General features: G+C 36.5%; 2 protein-coding genes across 4 annotated transcripts in view; one reads left to right on the top strand and one right to left on the bottom strand.

The window, feature by feature from the left end:
• LOC127855319 (sterol regulatory element-binding protein cleavage-activating protein-like) overlaps positions 1–18,164 on the top strand; it is a 252,067-nt gene that overhangs the window by 137,413 nt on the left and 96,490 nt on the right. The gene's annotated exons all lie outside the window — the stretch shown is intronic.
• The window catches only part of LOC127855318 (microtubule-associated protein futsch-like), a 30,426-nt gene continuing 16,819 nt past the window's right edge, over positions 4,558–18,164 (bottom strand). For 2 of the 3 annotated variants that reach the window (XM_052390784.1, XM_052390783.1), the window contains exons 6-12: positions 14,167–17,201; positions 10,894–10,925; positions 9,981–10,161; positions 8,345–8,523; positions 7,857–7,916; positions 6,862–6,914; positions 4,558–5,410 (exon numbers count right to left, since the gene is read on the bottom strand). In XM_052390784.1, the coding sequence (XP_052246744.1) occupies positions 5,310–5,410; positions 6,862–6,914; positions 7,857–7,916; positions 8,345–8,523; positions 9,981–10,161; positions 10,894–10,925; positions 14,167–17,201 (3,641 nt within the window). In that variant the 3' untranslated portion in view covers positions 4,558–5,309. Of the gene's footprint in view, positions 5,411–6,861; positions 6,915–7,856; positions 7,917–8,344; positions 8,524–9,980; positions 10,164–10,893; positions 10,926–14,166; positions 17,202–18,164 lie in introns of those variants that run through there. The other variant, XM_052390785.1, reaches the window with a different exon arrangement.

Below are 18,164 nucleotides of genomic sequence, written 5' to 3'. Positions count from 1 at the left end.
TGCAGGTGTGTAAAGTGTCGTACTAGATTAGCCTGTGCAGTCCGCACAGGCTAATTAGGGACGACACTTTCCGCCTAAACTTGATTTTTGGTAAGGAGGGACTTCCTTGAAACTAAAAATACCATTAAAGTGGAAAGTGTCGTCCCAGATTAGCCTGTGTGGACTGCACAGGCTAAACTGGGATGACACTTTACGCACATGAATTAAGCCCAGTTTTCTCAGAACAAGACACATATTTTAAGCATGGACACTTTTTGAAGAGTCATGGCCTTCGCTTGTAAGCAACTGACATCAGCCTTGCATGTAACACTACGTTACCAAATGGATAACCTGTGTGGCAGAATATTTTTAAAGAGTGCAATGAATAAAAAAGTAATAGTTATACCAAGTTATGTTAGACCTTAATTTAATCTTTAAGTTTGACCCTGATCTTTGGGCTAGGACGTGTGACTTTACAGCTTCATACTTCCTCCAGATGGTGAACATAGCATGATGATGACGTTCCAGTACCGCCGAGTAATATTATCCCAATCATCTCAGCATTTGAGCTATGGACATTTGTCTTAATATGTGATACTCCATATTTACTGGTTTACATGCTACATGCCATATCCATCTTTTTAAATTGCATAATGAATTATCATGTCCATCACGGCATGCAGATACTTTCAACGATTGTGGCAGTTTTTCAAAAGCAGACTCAACAAAAATGTAATAATGAATATATGTCCATTACCACACAATATAATCTCATTTATTATACCTCTACACTGATATTGGCCAGATACAAAATACCCTGGTATATTTTGTACATCCAGTCAGTAGGGTTATTTATCAGTCACTATTTGGAGCTACAACATATAACCCAGCTCAAATAAAGTTTATTTTTGTTAGATATAAATCAAATTCCACAAGGCAAACAATTTGATGCCAAGGTGTAGAACATGTTATATACAAAACGTGATGTGAAAACAACAGCAATAGCTATCAAAACATTACAACCAGATCCTCAGTCAATTAAACAATCTTTCTTCTGCACAAAAACAAATGTCTTCACTCATGACAGCCCAAACACACAGGAAAGTAAACATGACATTGTGACAATCAAAAACAAGAGCACCGCCTTGCGGGTGCAGACCGCTCATCTATTTTCTTTTTAAAGGTGAAGGGACTCTCATTTTCAATCACAAAGGAGGGAAAAGTGGAGTGAAGAGGGGTGTATAGTGTGGGGTTGTGGACATTTATTACATTATCTTCCAAAAAAGCGGAAAAAAAAAAAAAAAAAAAAAAAATCGGGGGGGGGGGGGGGGGGGGGGGGGGGGGGGGGGGTTTGGGTGCGATGGTTGGACGGTATTTCAAACATAACCGTTTTAAAAAAAAAATGGGAGGGGGGGGTATAGTGTGAGGGTGTGGTGATAATTTGTGAGATGATCTTAAAAAAAAAAAAAATCAAAAAAAAAAATTGGGGGGTGGGGTGGGGGGGTGGGGTGGGGGTATAGTGTGAGGGTGTGGTGGTCATTTGTGAGATGATCTTAAAAAAAAAATAAAAAAAAAAAAAAATAGGGGGGCGGGGAGGGGGAAGGGGGGGGGAGGGCACGGGGGATGGTTTGGGTGAAGTCTATTGTGGTATGTCAGGTAAGAGTAGTTTCATCAAAGTATCAATCAAATCTAATCATAAATAAAGAAGTTATGGCAATTTTAGCAAAATTTAATAATTTGACCTTGAGAGTCAAGGTCATTCAAAGGTCAAAGTAAAATTCAAGTTGCCAGGTACAGTAACCTCATGATAGCATGTAAGTATTTGAAGTTTGAAAGCAATAGCCTTGATACTTCGAGTGGATCGAAACACAAAAATTAACCATATATTAAAAGTTACTAAGTCAAAAAAGGGCCATAATTCCGTAACAATGACAACCAGAGTTATGCAACTTGTCCTTTTACTGTACCCTTATGATAGTTTGTGAGTGTTCCAAGTATGAAAGCAATATCTATGATACTTTAGGGGTAAAGTGGACCAAAACATAAATCTTAACCAAATTTTCAATTTTCTAAGTATAAAGGGCCCATAATTCCGTCCAAATGCCAGTCAGAGTTACATAACTTTGCCTGCACCGTCCCCTTATGATAGTTCATAAATCTTGCAAGTATGAAAGCAATAGCTTTGATACTGTAGGAATAAAGTGGACCTAAACACAAAACTTAATCAAATTTTCAATTTTCTAAGTATAAAAAGGGCACATAATTCTGTCAAAATGCCAGTCAGAGTTACATTACTTTGGCTGCACAGTCCCCTTATGATAGTTAGTAAGTGTTGCAAGTATGAAAGCAATAGCTTTGATGCTTAAGGAATAAAATGGACCTAAACACAAAACTTAACCAAAATTGTCAATTTTCTAAGTATAAAAAGGGCACATGATTCTGTCAAAATGCATGCCAGAGTTATCTAACTTTGCCTGCCCAGTCCCCTCATGATAGTAAGTGTACCAAGTTTGAATGCAATAGCATTGATACTTACTGAGAAAAGTGGAACTAAACGCAAAACTTAACCAAAATTTTCAATTTTTTAAGTATAAAAAGGGCACATAATTCTGTCAAAATGCACGCCAGAGTTATCTAACTTTGCCTGCCCAGTCCCCTCATGATAGTAAGTAAGTGTACCAAGTTTGAATGCAATAGCATTGATACTTTCTGAGAAAAGTGGACCTAAACGCAAAACTTAACCGGACGCCGACGCCAACGCCGACGCCAAGGTGATGACAATAGCTCATAATTTTTTTTCAAAAAATAGATGAGCTAATAAGAAACGGGAGAGAGTGTATTAAGGACAATAGGTAAAGCCTGTTAAGAATAATAGATAAACACAAAAGAACAAACTTTAGGCACATAGATGTATATTAAAAACGTAATAACTCGGTCTTTAGAAAACCAGTTATTTTTTACATGGAGGTATTTGTTATTGTAATTGTTGAACATATGTTCTAGTTTTGACCTTTCACAAACGTCAGGTAATGCATTTTGTGCACAAAAACTTAACTAGACTTATCTATATAGAAGGTACATATTGGTTGACTTGGTATGCATTAAAACATCAAAAGAATTGAATGAAAGATGCAAGCAATGTTTTGTATATAAAGCAAATTATAATTGAAAGATGAAACCAAATTATAGTTGAAAATAAATTGATAGAAAGTACACATAAATAAATACAAACAAACATCTTTGCTAATAAAGTGACAAATAAAACAAGGAAAATATATATAGTATTTAACCCTTTACCACTTAGATAGTGACACATATTTTGATGCATTTGTAGTCCCTTAAAAAGTTTAAGTTAATTAAGATTCTTCTGACTAGATTCAAGTTTATAAAGCTTCATTTCCTAACCTGAGATACTGATGAGCAGCAAACAGAATAAAACTTAAACAGACTGCGAGTCACTCTCATGCTGTTTTGGTTTTATGCTGTTTGCACATAGCCATTTTCACTTTGCTTCTGAGTGGGAAATGGTTAAATATCTTGTAAAAAAATGTTTAAGTGTCTACATTTAGAAAAAAAATGAAAATGCATATATCATATGATCAAACAGACAAATTCCACACAATAATACACGCTTGGATATCTAGCAAGAGGGCCCTTTAGCTCTCATCTTAGTTCACAGACATCAATTGTTGACGACTTGAAAATGTGACCTCACTTGAACCAGATTAAAACATGGCCTTTATATTGTAAAGATTAACATTATGCCCAAGTTTAATGAAGTCTGAGTCAATAATATGGCCTCTCATGTTTTAAGGTTTAACCTTGTGACTTTTTGTTTTTTTGACACTCTGAACCCATTTTCAATATTCGCCAAGATATTGTCAAGATAACAAGCTTGAGTTATAAATATTGCCCTTAAGAGTGGTAAGCATTTTTAGTTAAAACTACCTCGATTTTGTCCTGAAAAAAATTCTGACCAATATTCATTGGGATCAGATTAAATTATGACCTAAAGAGTGGTAAACCAGCTAAAAGATTATTACATTGACCACCCAACACCCGACATGGGGTGACCACATCGCCACCTAAGACACAGGGGAGCTAAAAATGTGTATAGTATTTATTTATTTTCATTTATTGAAAAATGGAGATGACACCCCAAGACAACATGCTGACTACTCTGGGACATTGTGATCAACATAACCAAAGAGGAGAAATTCAAATACCCTCAAGTATATACAATAACCTGACTTAAATAAAATATATAATTTTGCACCGCATCCACACTGTAAACATACAAATATAAATACATATAGACTACTATTTTAATGATCTATTTACATAGTTTGGTACGATGATGTGCTCTCGTCTTTATACAACGTTACAATGACAAGTCTTTACCATGAAAACATGCACAAAATATTTACAGAAGTTGAAGACAACATATAAGTAATTCACATGAGAGTTGAAGATGCTTTGAAAACACTTTACAAATACAGCAACATACACACCACATAATTTTTTTGCTGTATGTCATATGGCATACTGTTCTAGATAGAAAAACACACACTGTGACACTGAAGTGTATGTACGTTATTTATTAAGATTAAAATCTACCTAAAATGATAATAAAGGTAATGCACTTAAACCTTAAAGAAAGAAACATACAAATCCCCAGACTAGTGCATAAGGCAATTTGTCTATGGGTGGTCCTACAATTGCAACATGGTTCACCCATGCTGGGCTAAGTTATTGTTCCACGAGTCATAAACTTGCTCAGGACATTAAGACTTTCAAGGCTTCTTCGCTTGCCATGTGACTCATGCTGCATGGCTGTTTTCATACACAGATTCAACCTAAAGTATCATTGAGATTCTGAACTTACGAACTTTGTCATGTATACAATATGTACCATTGCACTTACTCAGTTTATGTTGTGTCAATTATATCAGCATTTCATACCATTCATCTTTCTGGCTGTTTGCCTCGTAGATGTCTGCTGTCACTACCACTTAGGTGTCACTACCACTTAGATCTCACTACCACTTAGATCTCACTACCACTTAGCTTGTTTCAAGGTACCCTGGCAGGGTTCAGCATCACCCCACCACACTCCTGGCTACTTTGCTAAATCTTACTGTCACCATTTGGAAACCATTCTTTTAATTAGTTGTAGTCTTATACCTTAAAATTATCATATCTATAAATAAGTTTCCAATCCACTTATAATACTTAATTTTTTAAGAATATCCTAACATAAGGTTTTTGTCTGCTTGGTTTTTGTCTGCAGCCATGCTATTGTTCAGTGCATCACAACATAGTGTTCCATTCTACTTGGTTTTCGTCTGATCCACATTCTCCTTGTCGTCTCTGCTCACTTTGGGGACACAAGTCTTACGAGCAATCGCTAGTCTCGAGATCTCGGCCTTCACTGCAAATGAACATTAAATTATTGAGAGTTCTGTGTGACAATCATTGGTAGATAACATAAATTCATTGACCACTTTTCACATGTCAACCTCAATGATACATAAATAATACATATTTGTGTAATGCCAAAATGGGTCTTTTGCCATATTTGTACAGCATTGCTCAAGACAAACCAGCACAATTGCAATGCTTGGTCAGGATCTACATTGTGCGCTACATGTATAAAGGAATGCAAGACCTGACAGGTCCTCATCTACTACGCTGGCAGCATATGGCATAAGACCTATTTTCCCATGATAGGGCTTATATTGTGTATGAACATGCCATCATGCAGCGTTTTTTTTCCTTCTTTGAACGGGTCCGGTAAACGGCCCTGTTCCCAATCGGAGCCGGACCTGGTCCCAAAATCGCCGACAGACCCTTCTCTATTTAGAAAACGGTCTTATCACAGTTGTTTATTGAACGTTCTCTTTAAATACAGATTCAATATACAAAATAAAACCCTTATCCGAAAAGAATGATAGATATTTCAAAATGCCGACTTTGACAAATTATTTTCCCGGGTTTTGGTTTTATTCGTAGCGACGTCTTTACGTAGTAAACAAACCCAAATATGGAAATCCGAAATCTCGTTTTACTCTTCAAATACTCGCGTCGAAGTTAAAAAGTCAACTACTTCCGACGATTTTGCACACTCGCATCGTGGTTTTTATATAAATAGCCAGAAAATGAGTCACAATTCAAAATACTACTTGAAGAAAGTGAACAAAACGAAATCAGCCAAGCATAAATTTAGCCACCTAAATTTCTGTTTTCCATTATAATAATGGTCATCTGCTGGTCCTTTTAATTTAGACAAGTTATCTCAAATTGCCACACAAAGTAATTTTTCAATTGGGCTTTATGCCATTTTAAACAATTTTCACTTATATTGCGGCAATACCCATTAATTCTATCTGGAAAACCAGTTCTTATTTTTTTTTTAAATAAACTGGTATTTGTTATACAGACTTATGATCTACCCTATCCCAGAATGCCATTGATAGTGTATAAAAGCATTGTTTACTACATAAAATAGATTCCAGTTGATGTATTTGTATGATTTTTGATATTTCCCAATTTGATGGATTTCACGACGCGAAAATTCCCAATTTGAAGGATTTCGCGACTCAAAAATTCCCAATTTCTAGGGGACAGGACCTGTTCTTAAACAGGTGGAAAAAAAAGCTGTCATGAGTTTCCGTTTTGGAATTATGTTTCATCAAAGAATATTCCAATCAAAATTTAAATTCATTTAATTTTAACTTATATAAGACAAGTTACACTAACAAAACTGCCCATAAATTGTGGAGACAATTAGATTGTGTAACTAATGCAAGTTATTTACTTTGTTATATTAAGAACATGATTACATATTATATATAGTATATATTAATAAATCCTTATAATTACCTTTGTTTGAATTCCCATTTTCTACAAACATCTGATCCCCCTGCCGAAGTTTTCTGCAAGAAAACAACCCTTTTAGGCACAAAACTCTCTGAAAACTGAAAGTACTTTCCTTAATCATGTATACAAATCATTCTACAGAATTTGCTCAATTATACCCCCGCTTTTCAGAGAAAAGGTGGGGATCATGTGGTTATCTCCGCCATCTGTCCGTCCGCCCGTTCGTCCTGGCCACTATCTCCTCTTACACTATTAGCACTAGAACCTTGAAACTTGCACACATGGTAGCTATGAGCATAATTATGTGCGACGGATTTTGATATGACCCCTGGGTCAAAAGTTATGGGGGTTGGGGTGGGGCCGGGACAGAGATTTTCCTGCGACCTCGATTCGAAAAAGGCTCATAACTTCTGTGGCCCTTCAAATAATTATTTCATTAATGGTACACATGTAAATCGAGACAACACCATTCCATGCGCATACAATTTTTTTACCCCTGTGACCTCGACCTTGAACTTGAGGTCAGCTTTCAGGTTTCAAAATAGGCTCATAACTACTGTGTCCCTTCAGATATTGCTTTCATATTTGGTATACATGTGTATATGGACAACACCTTTCAGAGATTTTCACTCATTTTTTTAGGTTATTTTACATTAACTTTTCATTTTTACACCGATTTACTTCAAATTGATACTGAACATCTCTTATGACAATACAGTCAATCTCAACTATGCATGACCCCATTACCAATCCTGGGGCACCCCTGGGTCAAACATGCGGTGTGGGGATAAGCGTCAGCCTTTGCTGCGCCATTTCTAGTTTGAATTATATTAGTAATAAATTCTAAAACAACAAATGAACAATACTTAATTTTGTATAATTCATAAGATAGCTACAGATACTACAGTATATATATCAAGCCAACAATTGAGTACCGGTAATGTATTCAATGGCATTTAGTAATTCTAACATTTTCAAGTGAGGGGCACGACACTTACAAATTCAGAGGTTTGGGCACATAGCTCACTGGATTCCTGTTCCTTCGATGCTTCCGATCACTGAAAACAAACAATTCCAAGCAAGTGTCTATTTGGCTGCGAAAGTATTTTTAGAAATGAAAAAAATATACCCTAAAATAGATTTCTATGGAATGAATTTTTGTTCAAAACATCAAAGAATTATGACTTATTATATAAATATTACAATGTTGAGCCATCCTACACACGTAAACAATTGGCAACAAAAGATTGTCAGCAAAACTGGCATTTGCTCCTGATGATGCCTTTTGCTGATGCATGGTTTCATTGTGTGGAAAAATGATATCATGAAGGGCAGATTACTCCCTGAAAACACACTGGAGCATCCCGACATGACAGTATGCAAAAGTCCTAACTCATGAGATCATGCGTGACTTTATAGCTGTCCAAAGTCATAATTCATAAGACTCGGTTTCAAATGACACAACTCATATAAACTCTCAACAAACCTGTCATCATCATCATCGTGGATTGGTTCCATTTTCAGGTCCTGAAGAACTGGGTTCTCCTCTACAGTCCTGTCCAAATCAGCTACCTTTAAAGGGGCTTCATTCTTCCTGTCCAGGGTACTAGCATTCTTTGAGTTCATTATCATCGTGAGCCTCTTCTTTAGCACAGCTATTTCAGACTGGAACATAGCAGGTATTTGGGTATTAATTTTGCCATCCAGTAAAAGGCCTCCCCTGGCTCCAAGTTTTCTTTAGCCAAAATATGCCATGCTATTGCAAATTTGTTGTCATTTCAGCTATTTTATAGGTTTTTATGAAGAAAATGTTGTATCGAAATAGAAATTTCTTTTGTCCAATTAGTCAATATCTAGCTATTTGCTTATTTGGCAAATGGAAGAGTACGCCATGCAGTACCATGTCATCAATTGTTAAGATATTAATATGTTCAGGGGTTGAAGAATCCACTCGACCGCTCGCATATGCAAGTGAAGTTGATGGTCGGGCGAGTAAAATTTGTTAAATACTCGACCGACCGGGTGAGTGCTGTTTTTCAAGTTGAGAAATATAAATTCAGTTCCAGAATTCCTTCCACATTGGTACAAATTGCAAACAATTTTTTAATGAACAAAAAATACGTTTAGTACACAAAAAAACTGCACTTTCGTTTTGACAATTAAAAATGACGTCACGGGCGCAGTAAAAATAATTCTCGAAATCGGCTGCGCTCTTTTTGTCGTTGTCAGTGCTCTTAGCTAATCCATTAAAAGTAAATAAAACTGTTAAATATATTGGTCATTCCATGAATTTTAATGTAAATATCAATAAAGCAATAATGCATCACTGGTAAATTATAACACTTTTTATATTTAATTAAAAATAAACAGAAAAAATAATTATTAATAAACAGAATAATTCCGAATTTCGTGATTAGAAGCCTTAGGCAAAATTTACCATATTGTAACCGTTTGTCAATCAAGCGTGTCTATCAGTAAAAGTTCGTCTGGAATATTAAAATGGAAAAGGGTTCTATTTTAAAATATCTGCAAGGTGGTGGCGACAGGGTACAGAAAGAATTAGAAAGGTCATCAAAACAAGAAGCGGAAAGAATTGAGAAAAGGAAAGAGGTGCAGAAAACGTAAGGAAAGCAAATATAATCCATCAGATAATGTAGTTAATTTGTTTGCAGTTTAGTGTCACTATGTTAAGTAGGTTTAAAAGGTTCTGGTTGATCATAACTATAAATATAGATATTATTTTTTTTTAATGCAGGGCGAGTAGATTAAAGTGAAGGGCGAGTGGATTGTCCAGCCTACTCGCCCTGTAGGGTGAGTGGCTCTGGAAAAATTCTTCAACCCCTGATATTTATCACTTGGATTTACTTCTAGAACTTGTGTAGGTAGAGTGTAATTCAATAAAACCTTAAAGACAATACTCATATGAAAATTATTTGTAAAGCCATACCTTATCACACCAAACATAACATGCATTTCCATCTTTTTTCCCCACATATTATTGTTCGGGAAAGAATTGTTGAATTACAACACATACCTTTTCTAGAATATTAGCTCATACATGATTTCAGTCTCGAGGCTAATTTCAACAACTGAACAAGCAAGATAACCGTCCCTGTTCTCACCTCAGTGGGGTTATCTGCACTGGCCTTTGACTTCTTAGCCTTTGGTGTCCCCTCGTCCACCCCAGCCGAGTTTTGATTAGGTGGCCGCTTGCTGGTGCTCTTGCCTTTCCTGGAGGACTTTGTAGCACCCTTCTTGGAGGCTACTGTATCCTCACACATGGCCGGTGTCTTCAAGGGAACACTGAAACATTCAGCACTGAGTGAGCATCTGGTGGTTGTACACATGGTTGTCATTATTAATTGATTGTGAGGATTAGAACAGGTTAAAAGATACATGTTTCAAAATTTACAAATCCACAGACTTAAATTGAAAACAAGATTAAACGCTCACAAAGCATTAGCATTGACTGAGAAGTTTTGTTAAAACATTTGTTGACCGTAAAAGTTGCTTGTCTGAGATGTTCTTGAGAAGGAATGGAAAGAAATTCAATAGCAATGAGGTAATTACATTAATCTGGAATTTTCTAACAACGTTCTTTTGCAACATATCCAGCCGTGGATGATTTTGTCCTAAGTTCCAAACATTGCCAGAATGATGCTGTCCAAAGTTCCAAGCATACTTAATAATTAAATATCTTTACTTTTAACAGTAAAATGTTTCTACGCTTTATAAATTTACTGCATTAGTTGGAATCCCACACAGCAAATTGATCAGAGCTTGATACTTAACCAAATACAGCTTAAGAAGACCTAATATAAACTTACTTGCAGCAATACAACCTAATATTAATCAGCTCCTCTTTTCTGAACTTTGTTCAGAATAATTACTATCTCTTCTTTAAATTTTACTTCTGAATTTAGACATTTGATGATCTAAATAAAATCTCTATTACAAAAACTACAAATTAGTGCACAAGAGAAAAACAATAATACGTGCAACCTTAAAGTGTTATTGCTGATTATGTTAACAGACCTTTTTTTGGAGTCTTCAGTATCCTCATCTTCCTGCAATAAACAATAAATATTAGAAAATTGCCCATAGGACATGTCCCAGCAGTTTACATAAGAAAAATCTCTGCATCTGTAAGTCTGATGAGGTGTCATAAAGTCCCATAATGACAGGGCTCAGCCTAGGTTCAAACTTGAGGGAGAAGTGACTTCTCCCTGAGCTGAAATTAGGGAGAAATGAGGCCACTAGAAGGAGAAGTGATTTCTGTTCGGCGTTTAATAAAATTTTCGCTTGTTTTATACCTCTCATTACACCAAGCCTAAGTATCATCATAAATGACAAACAAATACTATTTTCAAATTCAATAAATCCTTACATATTAAGTCACATAAATCAATTCATACAAATAAAACTTGTGATTTCCATGTGCATCATAAAAATAAACAGTACTTTAATTATGCAATGACAATCCAAACCCTATTAACATCATAATGTACATGATAATTAGTAAGTGATAACATGATAATTAGTTAGTGATTTTTTCACCCAATTGGGAACAGGTCCGGTACCAATGCCATTGGAAATTCTTCGCGTCATGAAATCACCAAATTGTGGTAAAAACGAGTCAACAAAACACAATCTTAATGCATGGGACATATAGTATATCTATTACTGTTTATCCGAATGTATACATATCCGAAATGTACACTTGAGAATGCCTTACCTGTTTCATTTAATAATCCAAATATTCCTTGTTGTTATCTGGTTTAACAAACCTTATTACACGTACATGTTTGTTAAATCCAGTTAATGCTTTCTCCATTATTAAATCACCATTACTTGTAATTTGAATCGCCAGCTTTGAATTGAACGCGGGTTAAATGTTACAATACATCTGCCATTTGCAATGTCGAAGGTCATTCATGAGTCATGACGTAGCAATTTTATTCTACTCGGATAATTTATATCTAATCGAGGAAATGTGTTTTCTCAATGTCTATTGTGTAGTATTAGGACTTGTTAGTATAAAAATGAACTGTGATTCCAGTTTATATAAGATGGGTGTTACTCGTAATTATCGGTGGATTAACAAACGGACAAAACTCGCTGGACTTTTACAGTAGTGGATCTACGTAATTAATAGACCTTTGATCAATTTTGTTTTTCTTTAATAAGTTTTCCGACTTTCTTTAACCGTGCCGTCTGCCAAAAACCTGTAATTATCGAATGGTCAATGAATTATCACGTAATCATTAGACAACTTACAGCACGCGCAAAAAGGTTGCGGTATATAAAATAAAGTCGTTTACGTATGGATACGGTAGATAAAATTATGGAAATTAGCACTACAGTTTGCACGGGTGGGTTGTTAGTTTTCGTTTATATGGTTATAAATTAATGTCTGACAAAATGAATTGCACATCGACTGGATAATTAGTGTTTATGAGTTTTGAAACACGAAACAAGTAAACAGTAGAACATACTAGAATAAATCGTATTCATATTTACTGTTGGGAATGTGTTGCGCGTGTAAACTTTTTTTTGCGTAAATACATGTCTATAACGACGTCATTTCATCGCTCAGGTAAACTACTGCATATGTATATACAATGCGCGCGTTCTCATTACTAACTATCATGTTAATGTACCGCTTAACTCCGCCTACAAGGCGTGTACTAATTGGGCTTGCAGAACAGAGAACTATCCAAACTGTCGGCGAAATGACACTCGCTATGATCTTTTGATCGAAACCGTTATTGTTTGGAGTGAATGCCCATGTATGCTAGTTGCCTGGATAAGCTTTCACAGCAGTCGATCTTTTGCTGTGATAATAAACTGATAACATAACAAGCGTCATCGGTGACTTTATGACATGTGAAAATATAGAATTTTTAGATGAAAAAGTTGAGAGAAAAAAACGTCGATGTTGTAAAAAAGGAGGCGAAGTCAACTTCTCCTTCATGTAATTTAAGGGCGACATTATTATGTCCCAGGCGAAGATGTCGCCCACGTCGCCCTCACGGCCGAGCCCTGAATGAGATCACAAAAACCTTGTGTGACTTTATTATGGACAGAGAAACTCCTGCACAAATGTGCCCAAAATATAATAAGAACCTGTTACAGCTCAAAACTAAATTATTTTTTTGGCTTACAAATACCATACATTTCAATTTAAGTTCAACTCAGCAATATATATATATAAAAATAATAGATTTTCTTCAATTAAGCCAGTACTTTGGGAAAAAAAATCTTTTTGAGATAGGTAATAGGGCCAATTAAGGCCCCTATTTCTACTTAAAGAAACCCAGTTTTGCAACTGAAATGAATATATTTTGACATGCTGCCTTAAGAACTTGGACTACTTTATGGATCATAAATTGGAAGTTCAACAATTATAATTGTGTTCTTTGTCTTAAAAAGCCCTGAGCTTACAGTAAGCAGGGTTCGACATTAACTTTTTTTAGAGCAAGACCGTCGGACCAGCTCCTCTTAAAATGTACTAGCCCGAACCTGATGTCTACTAGACCAATAATGACATAATCATAGCAAATTAACACAATTGTGTCATGTAACTGTTCAATCAGGATTTATCAGTAAATAATCAGTGAACACCAGTTTTTTTATGCATAGAGTAAAACAATAAAATAAACTTTTTTTTTTGCTTTTCTTCGTCAAATTCAAGCCATGGGAACTGACTCGATTTTCCATCTAGGATAAAATTGATGTTTTCGTGTTTCTTCATATTTACGTTTCGTGTCAGTTTGAGCGTTGGATTCTTTTTTATTAATTGATTTGTCAGACGAAAATCCGAACTTGAACAAAGCCATTTTTTTAATAACATTCTCTTGTCTGCTACGCAAAAATGTTTACATTGACGATACCGATTTTCAATAGAAGTCGTAAATCATGCTCTACAGTTTCACGACACTGCAGAAAATCATTAATATTCATGACAACTTGACCAATGGAAACCAGCAATTTCTGCAGGAAGCTCTCCTTTGCTTCTAAAAATACCGATGAATCATGTGAATGCTCCGCATTTATTTAAATACACTAGTTTTGTTTTAATGTACATAAAGGATACGAGAGTAATTTTACACATTAAAAATAAAGGTTTTCACAGCAGTTAGTTATAGTTATATATATGAATCAGTATAGATTTTTTTATGTACGACCAGTCAGACAAGCTAGCCTGCAGTTTTACTAGCCCGACCACCGATCTTACTAGACAATGTCTGTCGGACGTGCCTTAGTGTCAAACCCTGGTAAGGTAAGAATAAACAATGAAGTGCTTACAAGCTGCAGTTTGGCTTTAGACTTCTTCACATCAGCACTGGTGTCTGCTTCTCCCTTCTTTTTCTTCACTGACTTCTTTGCTGACTTCAACTTCTTCTTTGGAGTCGGTGACTTGGATTCATCCTCATCCTCATCATTGAGGCTATCAACAGCGTACGACACTTTGCTCCTACTTTTTCTCACAGTTCGACTAATTTTTCCCTGATTGCACTCACTTTCTTTCACTGCAGAAACCTTTTTTTCATCAGCGATCAGATTTTCCAATACTTCCAAGCCATGGTCATCAACTGGGTCAGGGTCAATGCTACTAAGGCGTTTTGACCTTCTAGCCCTGCTTTTGGTGATGAAATTATCTGGCACTCGAATACTCAACTCTTCAATTTCCCTGGATTTTTCATTTGCGACTGAGCTCTTTGCTTCACTTTCAGTTTCGCTTTCTACCATCAGCACTTTTTTGGTAACAGATTTCTTACAAGCGGGTTGTGTTGCTTTACTTAAAGTTGCTTCCTCCACATTATCAGAATCACTGTCACCTATACAAAAAGTTTCCGCTATAGCTCTCTTATCACTGTTGTCTGACCCAGAACTTTCATTATCAGAATTAACAACAACGATTGACTTTACTCTAGTTTGTTGACTCTTCTTAACATCAGGTGATTCTGCAACAAGCTTATTATTTAGGGTCCTCTCTTTTTTGTCTTCTTCAACATTATCAAGTACATATGTTTTCCTTTTCTGAATAGACTTTGACCTGCTTTTTCTTTCCAGCTGTGTCACTTCTAATTCATCAGCATCAATGTCAATCTCATCCTCTTTAGCATTTTTTCCAGGTCTAGACTTAGAGCAGATTACTTCTTCTGAGTTAGACTTTTTACAATCATCATCAAGATCTGGTTTTCTTGCTCGAGATTTAGAGCGACCTTTCCTACCCTCAACTTCTTTCTTGCTGTCATCTTTTTCTATCTCATCTCGGATTACTTCATCTGGGTTAGAATTTTTACAACCGTCATCAAGATCTGGTTTTCTTGCTTGAGATCTGGAGCGACCTCTCTCACCCTCAACTTCTTTCTTGCTGTCATCTTTTTCTATCTCATCCCTTTCTTCATCTGCATTGTTTTTATCTGCCGCTAAAGATTCACTAGACTTTCTTACTCTGGATCTGGATCTACCCCTTCTAGGTGCCACTGGTTCATTCACATCAAAAGTTTTCCTTGATCTACTTGCAGAACGTGCACGAGCTCTTGATTTTCCTGGCACCCAGTCATCATCCTCGTCATTTTCTCCTGATTTGTGTCGTGTTTTTGACTTAGATCGTGTGTTAGATTTGGAGCGTGAACGAGACTTAGAGGCAGCTGGTTTATCTTCTGGACTGCCTTTTGGCATCGGTAAATAGTAGATACATTCATCAGGCTTTGCCTCAGGAAGAGCTGGAGTCTTCTTATTATCCCTTAAAGAATGGAGACTGCCCGTCTGCACCACTGATTCATTAATGGAGAGGTCATACACGCTCTTGGTCACTGGTTTCACAAGTTTGTCCAAGGGAATTGTTGGACTACGGTCGCCAAAGTTAAACATGTCTCGATCCTCACCAGTCCTTCTCTCTTCAGTCTTTTCTGACATTACCGCTTTTGCCTTCTTTGATCTAGCCCTGCTTGTTGTTTCTTCTGGCACAGCTTTCCTTGTGCCATCCGCTTCTTTCCTACCGACATTAAATGTGAAGACACCCGGTTTCTTACTTCGGACCTCCACTGATGGTCCATCCAATGTATCCACAACTGTGACTTCCTCATCAGGCTTAGATGTTTTGCTTTTTGAAGGTTTTTCTTTTGCAGCTTTAGGTATATGTTTGCTAGATGGCTTCAGAAACTCATGACTCTCCATGTCTTTAGCATTAGAGACTTCCTTGTTAGTTAGATCTTGCACTGATTTGGCTAATGTATTAGAATATTCTGGGATGGACTCTGGAATATTTGGACTTACTTTATCAGATTTATTAAAGCTTGGTAGTTTACTTGAATCAAAAATTTCTGTAAATTCCATATCAGAATTAAAGATCATGGTTGGCTCATGTGAGAAACGAGGCTCCGGCAATGGTGACCTCTGGAAAGCTGTTTCAGAAGATTGTCTCAATGAAGCGATAAAGGCCCTGCTATCGATAGAAGGTTCTTCGCTGGTTTTCTGGTAAGGCACAGGTGGTGGGCTCCTTAATAAGCATTTGGTAGGTTTAAAAGGATTAGATACTGCACTATAAGTTTGCTCTTGAATAACAGCTACTGGTTTAGATTTTTCTGGAGTTTTCTGTTCCTTTGATGAAGAAGGCATTTTCTTGTCAATTCTAGACAATGATGATGATAATGCTGATTGAGATAATTTCTGAGTCGGTTTGCTTGTTTCAAAAGGTTTTTGCTTCAGGCTATCTTTGCTTTTATCTTTTGAAGACTGCACTTCCATCTCTTGTATAACTGCAGCACCAGGCTGTGGTAAAACAAAGGTTTCTCTACGCAATTTTTCATTTGATTGTTTGTCAGAATGTTTGTTCATAGTTTCACTTTTTGACTTGGTTGCAGGAACTGACTTGTCCTCGATTTTGTTACTGATAATTGGTGATCCCGAAACAAGCTCGGAAGCAAAATTTCTGCCAAACCCAAATAAACTGATGTCAGTTTCTGAGTCAGCATCAACATTTACCACTTTTTCAGGCAAAATGTCATCAACCTGTTTGGTATTTTTTGAAACAACTGCATTTGTCTTGGAAACTTTCTCATTTTTCTTAATTTCAGTGCTTTTTGAACCTTTGCTTTTCTCTTTGGATGTTTTATCTGATTTACTCTTACTCTTAACTTGGACAGTTTCTTTTTCAAAGTCAGGTTTTTCACAGGCTCCTTTCTTTGCTGTGTCAGGTTTCTCGTTATTTTCTGCGACTGCAGATCCACCTTTTGCAACCCTCTGGGGAAGTTTTGACAACACTTGTGACTTCTGTGTGTGGATGGACTCTGATGGTACAACAAGGCTTGTGTCAATGTGGACCTCCTTCACTGAAATAAAAACAAAATTAAGAAATCTATTATGACTTTTCTGTTGTTAATATTGGGATAAAACATGTTGAGGCCATGAACACTTGCAGATGCAAGCAATATGTTTTAATGCCAAAGTGCAAAGCAAATTGCTTTAAAAATGCTGATTTAAATACTTCTGCAATAAAAAACTAGAGCTTTGTCACAGACGTGACCAATACCCCCACATGCCGCATTGACACAGAATATTTTGCATGTTGTCTTCACAAAAAACAGCGGACAACATGCTCAATGTTTAAAACGCACTATGTGACCCAATGACCTAGTTTGTGACCGGGCATGGCCCATGTTCAAACTTGACCTACACATCATCTAGATACAACTTCTGACCACGTGTGGTGAAAATTAGATGAAAACTACTTGAATTAGAGAGCGGACACCATGCTGAATGTTAAAAAACGCGCTAAGTGACCCCGTGACCTAGTTTTTGGCTCAGGATGGCCCATGTTCAAACTTGGCGTAAAGATGATAAAACTTCTTACCAAGTTTGGTGAATATATTGGATGAAAACTACTTGAATTAGAGAGCAGACAACATGCTGAATGTTTAAAATGCACTTAGTGACCCAATGACCTTGTTTTTGACTCGGCATAACCCATATTCAAACTTGATCTAGTCATTATCTAGATACAACTTCTGACCAAGTTTGGTGAAGATCGGATGAAAATTATTTGAATAAGCGAGCGGACACCATGCTCAATGTTTAAGACACACTAAGGGACCCTGTGACCTAGTTTTTGACCTGCCATGACCCATGGTTGAACTTGGCCAGGGGTGTGATTGAGGCAAAGTAAGAGGGGAGGAAAATTCTGTCGACTGATTTTGACTACATGTACGCGAATGGCGCGCATAACGCAATGACAAACCTGAAAACAGACATTAAAATAAATAACTTCTTGAACTTCATAACAATATTTCTTTATA

Source organism: Dreissena polymorpha, chromosome 13, assembly GCF_020536995.1.
Source record: "Dreissena polymorpha isolate Duluth1 chromosome 13, UMN_Dpol_1.0, whole genome shotgun sequence".
NCBI classification, from domain to species: Eukaryota; Metazoa; Mollusca; class Bivalvia; order Myida; family Dreissenidae; genus Dreissena; species Dreissena polymorpha.
The sequence above is the reverse complement of the archived record's forward strand: the minus strand, read 5'-3'. Positions and strand labels throughout refer to the sequence as shown.